General features: G+C 37.8%; 1 protein-coding gene across 2 annotated transcripts in view; it reads left to right on the forward strand.

Annotated features, from left to right (window-relative positions):
- SAXO6 (stabilizer of axonemal microtubules 6) overlaps positions 1–6,051 on the forward strand; it is a 28,734-nt gene extending 22,683 nt beyond the window's left edge. For both annotated transcript variants that reach the window (XM_007463570.1, XM_007463571.1), the window contains exons 12-14: positions 2,777–3,029; positions 4,636–4,695; positions 5,939–6,051. In XM_007463570.1, coding sequence (XP_007463632.1) covers positions 2,777–3,029; positions 4,636–4,695; positions 5,939–6,051 — 426 coding nt within the window. The remainder of the gene's footprint in view (positions 1–2,776; positions 3,030–4,635; positions 4,696–5,938) is intronic.
- The last annotated feature ends 9,176 nt before the right edge of the window (positions 6,052–15,227 follow it).

A 15,227-nucleotide genomic window follows, 5' to 3' on the forward strand; every position in this document is an offset into this window, starting at 1 on the left:
CTGGAGCTGGGTTGGATAATGACTTCTAGGTTTCTGACTTGCCCAGCAGGATTGATGGAGAGTGCCCCGCACTGATTAAGAGAACGCTGCACGAAAGCCATCTTTGGAGGGGAATATCAGGAGTTTCATTTTCATTCACTCAGTTCAGAATTTACTGTGCTCTTACTATGTATCAAACACTGTTCTGGGATCTGGGGATTCATTGGTAATCAAGATAAAATTCCTGTGATCGTGGAACTTACATTTTCATTGGGAGAAGTAGACAAATGATTTTTTAAAAAAGAATTTCAGATAGTAGTAAGTGCTATCAATGAAATAAAACTGAAAATGACCTCCAAGGGGTGGGTGAGACTGCTTTAGTTTGGGTCATCAGGACAGGCACCTCTGAGGAGGTGACATTTTAGCAAGACCTGGCTGATGAGGGAGGTGCCCATGCAGAGATCTGGGCTGGAGATTGTTTTCCAGGTAGAAGGAACAGCAAGTGCAGGTGAACAACAGTGAGCGTTTCATCGAGAGTGAAAAGGTCTGTGTGACTGGAGCTTGGAGAAAGCAGGGGAATGAGGGTGGAAAGGGAGTGGGCAAGGGAGCTGGGTAAGGAGTGGGATGTTCTGATGGCACTGGGAAGCTCTTGGAGGATTTTAAGCAGTAAAGCAAATATAGATCTCTGATACATTTGATAACTAAAATCACTCTGGCTACTCTGTGGAGAATGGGCTATACTGGGGGAGAGTAGAAGCAGTGAGGCCAATAAGGAGGCTTTTAGGTTCAAGAACAGATCATGAAGTCCGTTAAATTAAACCTGGGAACCCCATGTATTACAAATATTCTATAGATTTAATTCAGGTTTTAACAATAATGAAACCAATTTGACAGAAATTCCAAATTCTACATATATGTGTACAAAAAGAAAAAAACCAAAAGAACGATTTTCATAAGAGATCTTTGTAATTAAAAAGGGAAGCAGGGGCTTCCCTGGTGGCGCAGTGGTTGAGAGTCCGCCTGCCGATGCAGGGGATGCGGGTTCGTGCCCCGGTCCGGGAAGATCCCACATGCCGTGGAGCGGCTGGGCCTGTGAGCCATGGCTGCTGAGCCTGTGCGTCCAGAGCCTGTGCTCCGCAACGGGAGAGGCCACAACAGGGAGAGGCCACAACAGGGAGAGGCCCCCGTACCGCAAAAAAAAAAAAAAAAAAAAAAAAAAAGGGAAGCAAGTGGAAAATTTGTGGTTTTATCTTAGATCTTGATTTAAAAATATTTGTTTTTTGGATGAGACCCCAGGCTATATCCCCTTTGAAGCAATAAGCCCTCTAATTGCAGAAAATGATGCCTAAGGTCAGAAAGCAATGTTTTGAACATTACATTGATAAACTCAAAGTTAATAACTAAAGGCAACAATTACAAGGAATGATCAGGAAAGTTTGAAGCTATATTTGATTTTACTTGTTTACATTCTCCTAAAAAGTAAAATTATACAGGGACTTTTCTATTCATGATATATTATCATTGTGGAAAAATAGAAAATACTGACAAAACCAAAAAAGAAGGTAATTCATACCTACTGTTCAGAAACATCCGTTGTTGAATTTGAGTTTAAATATATAGTGTATTTGTTTATTATACTGTAGGTAAGTTTTCATAATATATTTTTCTCACCTAGCAATGTATTGTGAACATACTTCCATACCATTAATTTATAATCTGATTTTTAATTGTGACATGATGTACGAACTGTAGTTATACTATAGTTTTGTTTTTCACTAGATGCTTATTGTTGAAATGTATTTTTTAAAACTAGATGCCTATTGTTATTTTTTAGTTTTACTTTATTTTGAAAAAATGGTCTAAAGAAATCCATTCTTTTTTTTTTTTTTTTTTCCTTGCGTTATGCGGGCCTCTCACTGTTGTGGCCTCTCCCATTTGCGGAGCACAGGCTCCGGACGCGCAGGCTCAGCGGCCATGGCCCACGGGCCCAGCCGCTCCGCGGCACGTGGGATCTTCCCGAAACGGGGCACGAACCCGCGTCTCCTGCATCGGCAGGCGGACCCTCAAGCACTGCGCCACCAGGGAAGCCCAAGAAATCCATTCTTTACCTGCATTTTTGTTCATATTGTTGTTACCTATTTTTATGTAAATACTCCGTAAGTATTAATTGTGTGGTCAAAGAGCCACAGTATTAAGGTTTTTGCTATATTTTGCCAGCTCCCCTGGAAGGTTGTCCTACCAGTAACACTGGTTAAGAGTGCCAGTTTTTCTACATCCTTGTCAGCTCAGGGTATTATAGTTTGTTTGTTTGTTTTAATTTATCTTTGTAATTTGGTAAGTGAAAAATTACTACGTCCTTGCTTTTATTTTGAAATTATTTGATTATCAGTGAGGTGTGGAATATGTTTGCTATTTGTAATTTGTATGTATATGAATTGCTGATATGTATCCTTTTTCTACCTTTAAATTAGGTTTATCTTACTACTTGTAAAGAAATATTTATGTAACAGTGATAATAATTCATTGTCAGTCCAGTAAGTTGTATATTTTCCCCAAGTTTGTCATTTTTCTTTTATTTTTTAAATATTTATATATTTTTTGTTTTTACTTAGCTAAATATCTTTATCTATATTGGTTGTTAGGCTTATAAAACCTTCCCCACATGGAGGTTACATAAATTTTCCCCATATTTTTTCCTACTGCTTTTATGGTTATATACTTTTGTGTGTTTGAATGTTTGTTTTGTTTATATATGTACACACACATATATGTATTTTGTTTTGTTTTTGTCATTTAGAAAGAAAGTCGTGCTATACCCCTCCTGACTTCTCCAGCTGCTGGTCTAAAAACAATTGATCCCTTGCCTTTGAGGGAAGATTCTGAGCCCAATATCCCCAAATTTGCTGAGACAACTCTTCCAGTTTCAAAAATTCCAGAAAATCCAACTAACACACCTGGGCAGTCTCCATCTCCACCCTGTGCCCCATCCTACTGGCATCCTTCTCGTCGAATTCAGGGCTCCCTGAGAGATCCAGAATTTCAGCATAATGGTAATTACTTGGACTTTAGTTTTTTGTCTATTAAAATGAAAGTGTTATACTGATGGATACAAAGGTTCTGAGTATGTACTATATATTAATAAATTGTGTTATTTAGTTTTTTAGTTAATGTAATAGATTTCTTTAAATAGAAAAAATCTCATCTCTGGAACACTCAGTTGTGCTGTACCCAAGTTCACTTTGGTCTAAGTGTGAGGTGTCTCTCATGTTCTTTCCCGTAAACGTACAGGCAGCCCACTAGGTGCCATAGCACCTCTTCCCCAGGCGTGACAACCAAAGATGTCTCCAGACATTACCAAATGTTGCCTGGATGTAGAATTCAAGGTCATAAAATATTTTCCTTTGGTTTTATTAGGTGTTGCTCTGCTGTTTTCTAACGTCCACTATTATTACTGAGAAGTCTGAAGCTCTTTTTATTTTTGATCTTTTGTATGTGGCTTTCTTTTTTTTCCTGGCAGCTCTTGGCATCTTCTCTTTATACCCAGTGCTCTGAAATTTTATAGTGGGTCCCTTTTCATTCATTTTGCTAGTACTCACTAGACCTTTTCAATCTGAAAAGTCATGTTCCTCAATTCTGGGAAATTTTCTTAAGTTATTTAGTCAGTAATTTCTTCCTCTCCACTTTCTATTTCTTCCTTCCAGCACTACTATTTTTCAGATGTTGGACATGTTGAACATGATATTTTCTTATCTTACCTCTCCTATTTTCCATCTCTGTCTTTTTGTTTCAATTTTAAAGGGTCACTAATTTTTATCTTCTACTTGAGTTTTTAAATGATATTTTGCTATATTTTTAATTTCTAAGATTTTTTAAACACTACATACTTCTTTTATACAGTATCCAAGATGGCATGTTTTATCTGTTTGAGGAGATAAATGATATATATAATACCCCTATTTTGAATATGTGCCCCCGGTTGAATCTGGTGTCCTTCAGTCAAAGTAGCTCTGATAAACCTTCTCTAGCAATGAGACCTCCATTCCTCTTTTGGGAGAGTTACCCTGCTGTACAAATTTGAAGAAGGATCTGGCAGACTTTTGTAGAAAGACTTTCAACTAGATTCCTGATTCAGTTTTACCTTTGCTCTAACTCTCAGTGGTACTCAGAACTCCCAAAACCCCAGCCATCAGGGGAGCAAATTGGTTGCTTCTTGGTTTCCCTCCTCTGCTGCCTTAGGATTCAGCTCACTTGGCTATGATGACCACATACTCACTGCCCTTGCATTTGCTTTCCACTTTCCAAAATTTTGTTGCTGTTTTCTTGTTTCCCATTTTCGCTGTCCTGTGGGTTTATATCACTTTTGTAGAAGTGTGTAGTCCAACTGCCATCTTTAAAGAGAAGCTTACTGTATTTCTTTAAAGTTAGAAAAGATCAGTATTATCATTGAAAAGAATCCCAGGAGATTATCCATTGTTTGTTTACATATTTTCTAAGTACATTATGAATTAATGAATGGCCCTTTGGCACTAATTTCTATTAAAGTTATAAAATTAATAAATTTTCTGACAGCCTACCTTCACTTAGAGTTGACTATAAATAAGATACACTGTTGGGTGGCTTTGAAGGATAATTTTTTCTGGCTTTTTTTTTTTTAAGTGGGAAAATCAAGGATGAACAATTTCCAGTTACCTCAGCAAGAAGCCTTTAATGATGAAGGTATTTTAATAGTCAAAGAACACAAGATAAAAGTATAATGTTTTATTATATAGTAGTTCATAATAGTATGATTTTACATTTGGTTAGCACTTTATAGTTTACAAAGTACTTCCACAGATGTCATTTCATTAGAACCTTGAAACCCTGTGAAGAGGGTGAAATTATCCCCATTTTATAAACGAGTAAACTGGGAAATAAGCCTTGAAGAATCTTTTTTAAAACAAACAGTTGGCAAGAGATTGTGCCTAGCATCACACCTAAGGTCAGTACTCTGTTTTACACCCTAGGTAGCTTGGTGGCTCAGGAATTCGGCCTAGCATTATATCCATCATTTTTTTCATATGTCTGTATATTCTTAAAATATATATAATTAGGGAAAATGAATTTTTTTTCTTTCGTTTTGACAAATTCATTTGCTTCTAATAGTGGCAGGAGGAATTTTGAATTCTCAGTGTTGAACAATTGAAATTACTATTTTAAATTCACCCTAAGAAGTATGAAATTATTAAATTTATAAATTTTGAATTTGAAAGTAAATTTGAATTAATACTTTATGTATTATAGCTTCACACACATTAAAGGTTTTCTCTTAGCAAGTTTGAGACTATTTTCAGAATTCAGTGAGCTGGAAATCCAGTTGCTATGTTTTGAAATGCCAATATCTGGACACTTTGAGTCCAGTTCTGTTTTCTTTTTAATGGAAGAACAGTGTTTACAAATAACTTGATAAGAGATTTGCTTGCTCAGATTGTGGAATTTCACTAATAATGAAGGGTAGTGTATTAAAGTCAGACATTATTTCTACATTAAGTGAAATTATTTTAGAAATGTGATGTGAGTACCATGTTAAGGTATGGCCTTTCATTTTTAAAACATTAAAGTTCTTCTGCTCAAACAGCTGTGCTTTTTAAAGTAGGACAAGACAATATGATGATGAACTGTTTCCGAGTACTACTGAAATCACAGTTCAAGTGTTTAGTTAATGACATAGTGGGATTTCAGGAAGGAAACAGAATGCTCATTTAACATTAACATGTTTGATTTCTAAATATGATAATCTCCGAAAATTACTGTGAACTATCCTAAAAATGTTGATATCTTATATTTTAATAGATTACTGATTTCTGACAGAGTCAATATTGACATTACAAAGCTTGATGCTTTTAATTTGCTGTTAATGTTTTGAAACATAGTATTTTTATAAGACATATTTTTTGCACTGAATATAATTCTTTCGTTGCAGATGAGGACAGATTATCTGAGATTTCTGCTCGCTCTGCAGCTTCTAGTCTCCGGGCTTTTCAAACTCTGGCACGAGCTCAGAGAAGGAAGGAGAATTTCTGGGGCAAAACATAATTAGACATACACCTAGTTAAGTTGCTTTTATCTAGGGGAACCACTGTCATAATCTTCTTTATGGCTTTACTATGTTAAGACTGCAAGTGTTTGGATTTTTTTCTAACATTTCCTACCTAAAAAGAATTGTTTGATTTTTCAATAGCCAATTCAATTTACTTGGAAAATTTTTAACATAGGTTCATAAAAATTTAACTTTTGAAGAATTCATTTTGCATCTGTCCCAAAGTACAAAGACATAGAGTATATAGTTCTTCACATGTTCTAACTTGTATTAGGTGTCAGGGGTAGCTGGTAGAATTGTGAACTTCACCTATCCAGAGAATATTCTTAAAAATTAATAAAGTGAAGTAAAAATTAAGATATAAGTGTGAAGTATACATTTCCCCCCCAAGATTGGCTTTATGTATGTTTACAGTTGTAGATGTCATAAAATGAATTTGTTATTCCTTTAACTTTTTCTGTGGTGTTTGTTTTTATTTTAGTACCTTCTGTATATGGTTACAGTGTTAAAATAATTGTTCTTTAGATTGAAAATACCAGCTTTTGTATATACTTTTCTTATTTATGTAACAAAGTTTGCTGAGAGAATATGTATATTTTTGATCTTTGTGTGTATTCTGTTTGTATAAGGACTTTGGCTTACATTTAAATAATGTCTGAATTTTGAAAAATTATTTGTATAATGGAGAATTATAACTTTGTAGACATTTTGAAATAAAAATTGATCAAGTGTTTCAGTTCTGTTTGTTTCAAGGGTTTCAAGGGTTTGGCTTCTCTAGAAAGTTATTATCTGGAACAAATAATTATTTTTTAAAAACATTCTACTCACAACAACTTAAACACATCATACTTCTTTTGCAGCTTAGTCCAAATGCAGCAAAACTGAGTCCACAATGTTTTTGCACAACTGTAGGAAAAATGTAGAATTTCCAAGGCAAACTCATTTTTTAAAAATTTAACACAAACTATTTTTTCTTTTTTCTTTTTAAGAAAATTTTTTTTGTTTTTAATTTATTTATTTTTGGCTGCATTGGGTCTTCATTGCTGCACATGGGCTTTCTCTAGTTGCAGTGAGCGGGGGCTACTCTTCGATGCGGTGCACGGGCTTCTCCGGTAACTTCTCTTGTTGCAGGGCACGGGCTCTAGGTGCGCAGGCTTCAGTAGTTGTGGCTCAGGGGCTCAGTAGTTGTGGCTCGTGGGCTCTAGAGCGCAGGCTCAGTAGTTGTGGCGCACGGGCTTAGTTGCTCCGTGGCATGTGGCATCTTCCCAGAGCAGGGCTGGAACCCACGTACCCTGCATTGGCAGGCAGATTCTTTAACCACTGTGCCACGAGGGAAGTCCCTAACACAAACTTTTTGACTATACTTCTTTACTCTTAGGACATGTTCTGTGGTCTTACTCTTTATCTTGCAGGTCATGATGAACTTAATTTTCTAAAAAGTATGGATTTCATAAAATATTTACAATAGAAGGTACCGAAGATGATACACAATATTCATGCCTGTTGGTTAGAAAGCAAGTGAACAGTCTGTTCTAAAGTGCTTAATTTGGTCGAGTGCTTTTGCAAATCACTGATTCACAATAAGAGTCTTAAAGATCTTATGTTACCATGAGGTTATAAAGAACTGTGGTCATTGCAAAGTATTTGCTTACATTTCACAGACCTTTTAAAAACGTTTGTTGATTTAAAAACTAAGGCACTAAAAATGGAAATAAAAACTAGAAATTAGTGTATAATTGGATTTTAGAACACACAACACAGATCATCTTGGCTTCTATACAAATGTGTACTGAGGCATATTAGTTGTAAAATAAATTTGAAACATTATTTCTCTGGAACCTTAGACGTATCATTGTCTTCTTTCTAAAAAGTTTGTTAGTTTAGTTGGTTAGCGTAGAGTTTTCAATGGCTGACCAGTGATCTACAGTAAAGAGAGGAATTATAGCTTGCTTGCAGGGAACTGTGCATAACACACAGTCTGTTTTATCTAAGCCACAGAGTGTAGAATCTGGATATACCCTTTGGATAAGTCAGACCACATGAACTTGGTCTATCAGGTGTTAAGATGGATTAGGGTATGGTTCTCATGAGGCTGAGGTCATTACCCCAGTCTCCGCATGACACTTTAGCTTTGCAGTGTACTTCTGACTGCCTCTTAAAAGCCCTATTCAGAGGCCCAAGGGAGAGAATAGTGTTGAGGGATCAGTACTATTTCATCATTCTCCCTAAAAGAGCAACTCAAAGGACATGGATTTGAGTTGGTGAGTGGTTTTAACTACACGAGAAATGCTCCATGAGATTTGCTGGCATCTAGGAGTTGGAGTTGTTAATTCAATTTTTTATCAATTTTATTAAGGCATACTTATGTATAATCTGCAGTTATTAAAAATTTTGCAGCTCAATGAGTTTGGAAAAAATGTATACATCGTGAAACCAACACCACAACCAAGATACATTGTATTTCCATCATGGAAAAAGTTTCCTCATTTCCCTTTGCAGTTCAGTCCATCCCTCCACCCACCCCTGGTCCCCAAGGCAATCACTAATCTGTTTTCTGTCAGTATAAATTAGTTTACAAGAATTTTATTATTTATTTATTTTTGACCGTTTTGGCTCTTCGTTGCTGCGTGGGCTTTCTCTAGTTGCAGAGAGCAGGGGCTACTCTTCATTGCGGTGTGCGGGCTTCTCACTGTGGTGGCTTCTCTTGTTGTGGAGCGTGGGCTCTAGGCTCACGAGCTTCAGTAGTTGTGGCACGTGGGCTCAGTAGTTGTGGCTCCCGGGCTCTAGAGCGCTGGCTCAGTAGTTGTGGTGCACGGGCTTAGTTGCTCCGCAGCATGTGGGATCTTCCCAGACGAGGGATTGAACCCATGTCCCCTGCATTGGCAGGCGGATTCTTAACCACTGTGCCACCAGGGAACTTCCACAGAATTTTATATAAATGGAACTATCTTTTATATATGGCTTTCACTCAGAATGTTTTTGAGAGTCATCTATGTGTTGGGCACATATGTTTCCTTTTAATCCACTCATTCAGAGTGGACTTTTGGGTTATTTGCAGTTTCGGATTATAATGAATATTTGATATCTGTGTGCAAATCTTTGTAGACATGTGCTTTAATTTCTCTGGAAAATCCTAGGTAATTCCATTTTTATTCATCTTTAATATAACTTCTACTTTACGTATATGGTACACACCCAAATCACTATTATAAACTGGTGGTTTGGTCGTTTTGTCACAAACTAGACAGGGGAGCAAATGTCAGGATCACAATGGAAGTAGCACACCTGCTGCCTCTGTTCTTCCTTTACCCCCATCTTCACCCCAGCTCCTGAGATTCTCATGTGTCCCTGGCTGAGAACCCAGATAAAAATGCACAAACACACATATATGGGAGACTTTGTTCAATTCAATTTCATACACGTGTATGGGAAGGCATGTTCATGTTGGATCTCATCTCGATCTCTGTGTGGGAGTCTGAACTCCAAGTTAAGCACTTTTAAAGGATGATTTTGAGGATTAAGGGCAAAGAACATGATAAACATACTTAGTACATGGCAGGAAATGTTACCATGAGATTTAAGTATAAATATCCTGGTTTTACCGATGGGAAAACCCTCTTAGGTTAAATGACTGGACCAAGACTTGATAGCTGGTGGAGTAAATCTAGGTCCTTTTACTTGAAATCTACCCACGCTGCCTGCTCTGGAGTGTTTATACTAAAATTGTGAGTCCTACTGTGATTCATTTCTGTCTGGTTGATTCATTTGGGAGTTAATTTAACTTTGTCATCTTAGAAGATAAATTAAACATCTTTATGTCTAGTCGGGAAAAAGAGTATATGGGCAATGAGTTATTGTACGAATGGACTGAACCAGAATAAAAGTCAGTTAACGTTCAAAAAAAGTTTGTTCTCATATAAGTAGTGTTGCAGTTGGCTACTCAGGGAGCTCAAGGATGGATTAAGTACCTTTGTTGCAGTTGTAGACACCCCCAAAATATCACAACTTCTGGAAGTTTACCAAAGGAACAAATAATCTAAAATGGTAAGTGATCTTAGAATCATTTGCATTTGGTTTGGGAATATGTTTTTGGTCCTTTTCCATGTGGTGGCATTAGTCATGATAGCGTGCTCAGGGCCCAGTCTTTGTCAAACTGCCAGCGTCGCTGTTTCCTAAGACGAGTCAGTAGCACAAAGGCTACTCCAGGCAAAAGAACTCTGTCATTGGATGAGCTAGGGTTGTGCCCTGCCTGAGAAAGCAGCCTGCCCCTCTAGCCTAACTCATGGATTAAAATCAAGCCAGTGGTATCTTCGCTAATGTTGATCCTGCACTCTGACTTGACTTTATGCGTGTTTCTCCTGTGGAGGCACAGAAACACCCAGCCCTTTTTGGTCCTCTCAGATTCAGAGCCAAGCTCCCTTAAACCCTGTTTCATGTGTCATTCCCACCTTGTCCTGCAAGGTCTGCTAAGGATAGCAGCCTTTCTCAAGCAGAGGGCAGCTCGCCTGCTGTACTGCCCCTGCTATGAGGCAGGTAAGAGTAGTCTTCCTAAAGACGGCATCCACTTCTCTTCCAGTAAATGCTCCCTACCCACTAGTCCCTTCCGTGGCTTCATTACTCCTCAGGCCCATATCAGAGCATGTCCTTGGAAACTGAGTGAGAGATGAGGAGCGGGGCCACCGAGGTCCCTTTGGAAGTCAGAGCAGGAGAACAACAGATAGACTGATGTTTGGGGAGGTCACAACCAACTCAGACCATGCAACTAATTCGAGCCATGTAGTGGGCAATATCGATAATGTTGGGAAATTGTTCAGTTCCCCCCTATGTATTTTATACCCAGTAGTATCCTATCCTGAAGCTGGCTTTTGGGCCAATTGTTAAATATTCAGAACTTTTGTGAGCAGGTTGTTAAACCATCAGTAGTTTGAAATTGACAATTTTGAAAATGGTGGGAGTATTTACACCACAGAAATTGGCAAATGCTATAGACTAGGGTTTCCTCCCCATTACCTCCAGAGGCAGTATACAAGCTCACCATGGTAGCCACTACATCAGTCTCTGTTTTTCTTTCCATATCATTTGCCTGATAGAGAAAATGATCAATTTCAGGAAGAAGAAAAGAGCAGCTCAAGATAAGCTATGAGATTTATTAAGCCATTCACATCTTTCTTGGCTTATAAAAATAAAGTACTTTGGTTTAATTTCCTTTCTTGGCTGAAGTCTACCTAGAAAATAAAAATAAGCCACAAATAGCAGATACTAGACTATACAGGGACACTACCCATGATCCACCCACAGAATTATCCAGAAATGGAGCCTGGGAATCTGTATGTGTCATCCTCAGGTGATTCTGATATTCAGGTAGTTTGGGAACCACTGGCTTTGGGGTTATAAAAAGCTATGGTTGAATCCCAACTCAACCTGGAGCAAGCTGGTTAAATCCCTTTGAGTTTGTTTCTCATCTACAAAACTTATGATTAAGGTCTGTAAAGACGTTTCATGTATGTTACCCAAATGTCATTCTGGAACCAAGCAGAACCTCACTCCCCACCAAGTACAAAACCGAGCAGTTAATGATTAGGACAAGAGAGTCACAGACTCAGTGTCTGATGCACATTCCTGAGCTATTTTACAGATACTATAACTGCCACCAAGGGAAAGAAAAAAAAAAAAAAAAACTGCCTGATGACCAGACTGTAGTCATGATATAAGCTGCTTCATCTTGAGTAGTTCTGAATCTATGGCTAGCACAGTTCCAAGAAACTGGCCTCAAGAGAATGGGATTAACATTATTGCTCATAATAATCTATACCTTCGTGGGCATCAAAATAATTGTAGCTTGCTCTGCCCATATATGTAAGCGGGCAACTAAAATTGTCAGCAAAGAGATGCTACAGACCCAGGTTGACATCTTCCACTCTTGAGAATATGGTGCCCTATGTCAGTATGAAGATGTTACAGAAGATAGGCCTTAGCCCTTAATTCCTTGGAAATGGAATGATGTTTGACAGTGGGGAATTGAAAGCACCTCTTTGCCCCTTTCCTGTTTGCCCATTTCTACTCCCCTCTAACCTTAAAAAAACCTAATTATAGGAATGAGATCACTAAGCAGTTGAAACTAACTCCTGACTTATGCTCTCCTGAACGTACACCATGCCTTGCCTAAACTATCGATTCTTTTCCTAGATAAAAAGAAGTAAGAATGCAGAAATAAGCAGTTAAAAAATGATTAGCTCTCTACCCCCAGCAGCCCCCTAAGCAATCCTGCAGGCAGAGCACACAGGTAAGACAACTTCTGAAGAGAGAGTCAGCCAGTCTACACTCAATGGAGAATGATATAGAACCTAACCTCCTGCCTCGATGAATCACTGAGATTCTTCCCCGCCCCCCCCCATTTTTTCCTTTAAAAACTGTCATCGCTGAGCAGAATCTTTGGAATTTGTCTCTGGACATGAGTCCACCATCTCCCCAGATTGCTGGGTTTTCTGATTAAAGTATCTTTCCTTTCTACTGACATTTGCCTCTCAATTATTGGCTTATGAGCTGTGAACAGCCAAACCTAGATTCGGTTACAGTTCAATTGGAAATGTTAGTTCTGTTATATTGAAGGCAAATTTTCATTAAAACAATGGTAGGGGAAAGGTGTGTTTTAGAGAGGCTGAATTTAAATAAAAAAGCCAGAGGCAGTGTATCCTGAAATCGTGGCATCTCGCATCACAGCCCTGTGTGCGATGACCTACATTCAGCTCACACAGAGGCAGTTTGGGGCAGGGGTGCTGAAATGATTTGTCTATTTCCGTTATGTGGTAAAGCAAAGAAGTCTGTGACTACAGTGTTGTGACTCAGCGATTTTAGAAGGTGGAATCAATTACTCGATATATGCAAACTGTATTAGAGGAACCATGAACTGGAGATGTTATCAGGTATGAGCCAGACATGCAGAGATAAAGGACCCACGATAATTACTGGTGAAAGGAAAGATAGGCAAGGTTGGTCCCTGAATGAATGCACAGTCAATATCAAAGATTTCCTACTTTTGCTACAAGTTATTATTTTTTTGGAGATGAATTAAATAAAAACCCAGAGTTTTGTAACTTCAAGGAGGAAATATAAACTAACCTAAATGCCACACACTATGGGAAAATGTCGAAACATTACACTCATAAATTCAATTACGTTCAGACTTTGAACATGTCACCCAGGAAAATTTTGCCCACAATGAGTACCTTAGCAGTTAATGTCCCCGTTAAAAATTATTCAGGTCAAAACAGTTAAGGTTCTGGAAAAAAACCGACGAAAATTGAAAATAGGTTTGTATGACAATACTCACACTTTTGTTCCATAAAAAACCAGTAATAACGTTTAACTTGTAATTTTGCAAAGATGAAACGTCCAAAGTACTATACTAATTTGAGAGTATAACCTGGCATTAACAAACACTCCAGCCTGATCACTTTAATTACTTTGAGTTGTAGCTACCAAGACTTTAAAAACATCACAGGTCAAGGCTCTAAGAACATAATCAGTTTTTTTCATCATTCAGAATCAACATGTGAGAACCAAGAAGAAAAATTTTTTTTAAATTTTTAATTTAGGTTTGTGTTTATAATTTGAATACAAAAAGATAGTAAAGACTAATATCAACACATACAGTTCTTTAATTATTTAGATAATATGTTAGAAAACCTTAGAAGCAGAACACTTTTGATTAGAGAAGCTCTTAAAAATCTGGCAATCCTTATTTTATAAATTTAGCGACTATATTCATTTATTCATTCATTAAAACTGCATGCAAAAATTCCACAGATATTTTCTGCTATGCACAATGTTAATCTTAGTGTCTCTTTAAGATTAAACACAAGTCACAGTTGCAAGTTACAAAATAATCTACCAGACATTTAGATATTGTTTTTTCATTAATTCCATATAAGGAGAAAAATCATTTTCCACTCATGATTCATGGATTTCAGATTTTCTGTAACAATTAATTTCCGTTTCCTTCTCTGGAGGGCATCGTAACCAGCCAGCGAGTCTTCCTTTTTCCTGTGTCATGTTCCCTTTGTTAAACTCTTTCCTAGTTGCTAATAACAAATTCATCAGTTACAGTAAAATATGGTATGAGTGGTTTGTGTGTGTACCTATGTGTTTGCATGTATGTTACTGATGATACCAACACACTACCTCAGTTACTTTATGCACACTAAATAAGATAGAAATAACAAGTCTTGCATCCTTTTTCCTCTGTCAAATCAAGCTGCTTTAAAGAACATTTGCCCTGTCTCTGCCTTCTGGTTTTCCTGGGCTCCAAGGTGCCGGTTACTCTAGAACTCACCTTTTCCTTGGCCTTTGCAGGCCATCTCAAATCCAGATGCAGCAAGGACACAAGGTCAAATGTGTTGGAGTATATTACCATATTCTTCTCTGGGTGAATGGTGCAATCCCCACGATTCTTCCTACAGTAGATTTTCTTTAACAATTGTGACAAGACTGCAATGAAGCTGGAAAAAAGAAACACTCCCAAATATTTGTTTTAAACAGAGCGTATGCTCTTGGGTCAGGTGAGAGGATGTTTGAATCTTGGTTCTGCCACTTGTTAGCTCTGTGATCCTGGGCAAGTTACCTAATTTCTGAGCTCCAGTTGATGAGTATGTTAAATAGGGTAATCAGCATAAGTTATTTCAAATTGTTATTGTGAAAATTAAGTAATTCTGCGCACCTGAAGCACTTAATGCTGCCACATAGAACTCAAAAATTATAATGATTATTTTCTACCTCACTTCCTAAAATTGCTCAGTTTTATTGGAAATGAGGGAGGCTGGGAGGAATGAAAGTTATTCTCACTTAGCATTTAAAATATTTTTAATTAGCAAGTGAGACAGGAAGTCAGGGCAGTGGCCCCTTAAGGGCAAAGGAGGGTCAACCTTAAGAGGTGCACAGCAGCTCATTGGCATCTCTTTGTCTGGACCTCGAACATGGTCTCCTCTGACTCCTTTCTACCACCCACCCAAACGGGACTAGAAAGAGAAATTTAAAAAAAGAGAAGAGAGGATGTTGTTCACACGGAAGCCTGCAACTACAGCAATGCACCTACCCTGGAGATTCAGAGAAACATCCAGTAAAGGGGTATATTGTTAAACCAGCTACCATGCTGGGTGACTGGAGCTCAGCACAG

The sequence above is a fragment of the Lipotes vexillifer genome, unplaced genomic scaffold (assembly GCF_000442215.2).
Source record: "Lipotes vexillifer unplaced genomic scaffold, Lipotes_vexillifer_v1.1 scaffold602, whole genome shotgun sequence".
Classification (NCBI taxonomy): Eukaryota; Metazoa; Chordata; class Mammalia; order Artiodactyla; family Lipotidae; genus Lipotes; species Lipotes vexillifer.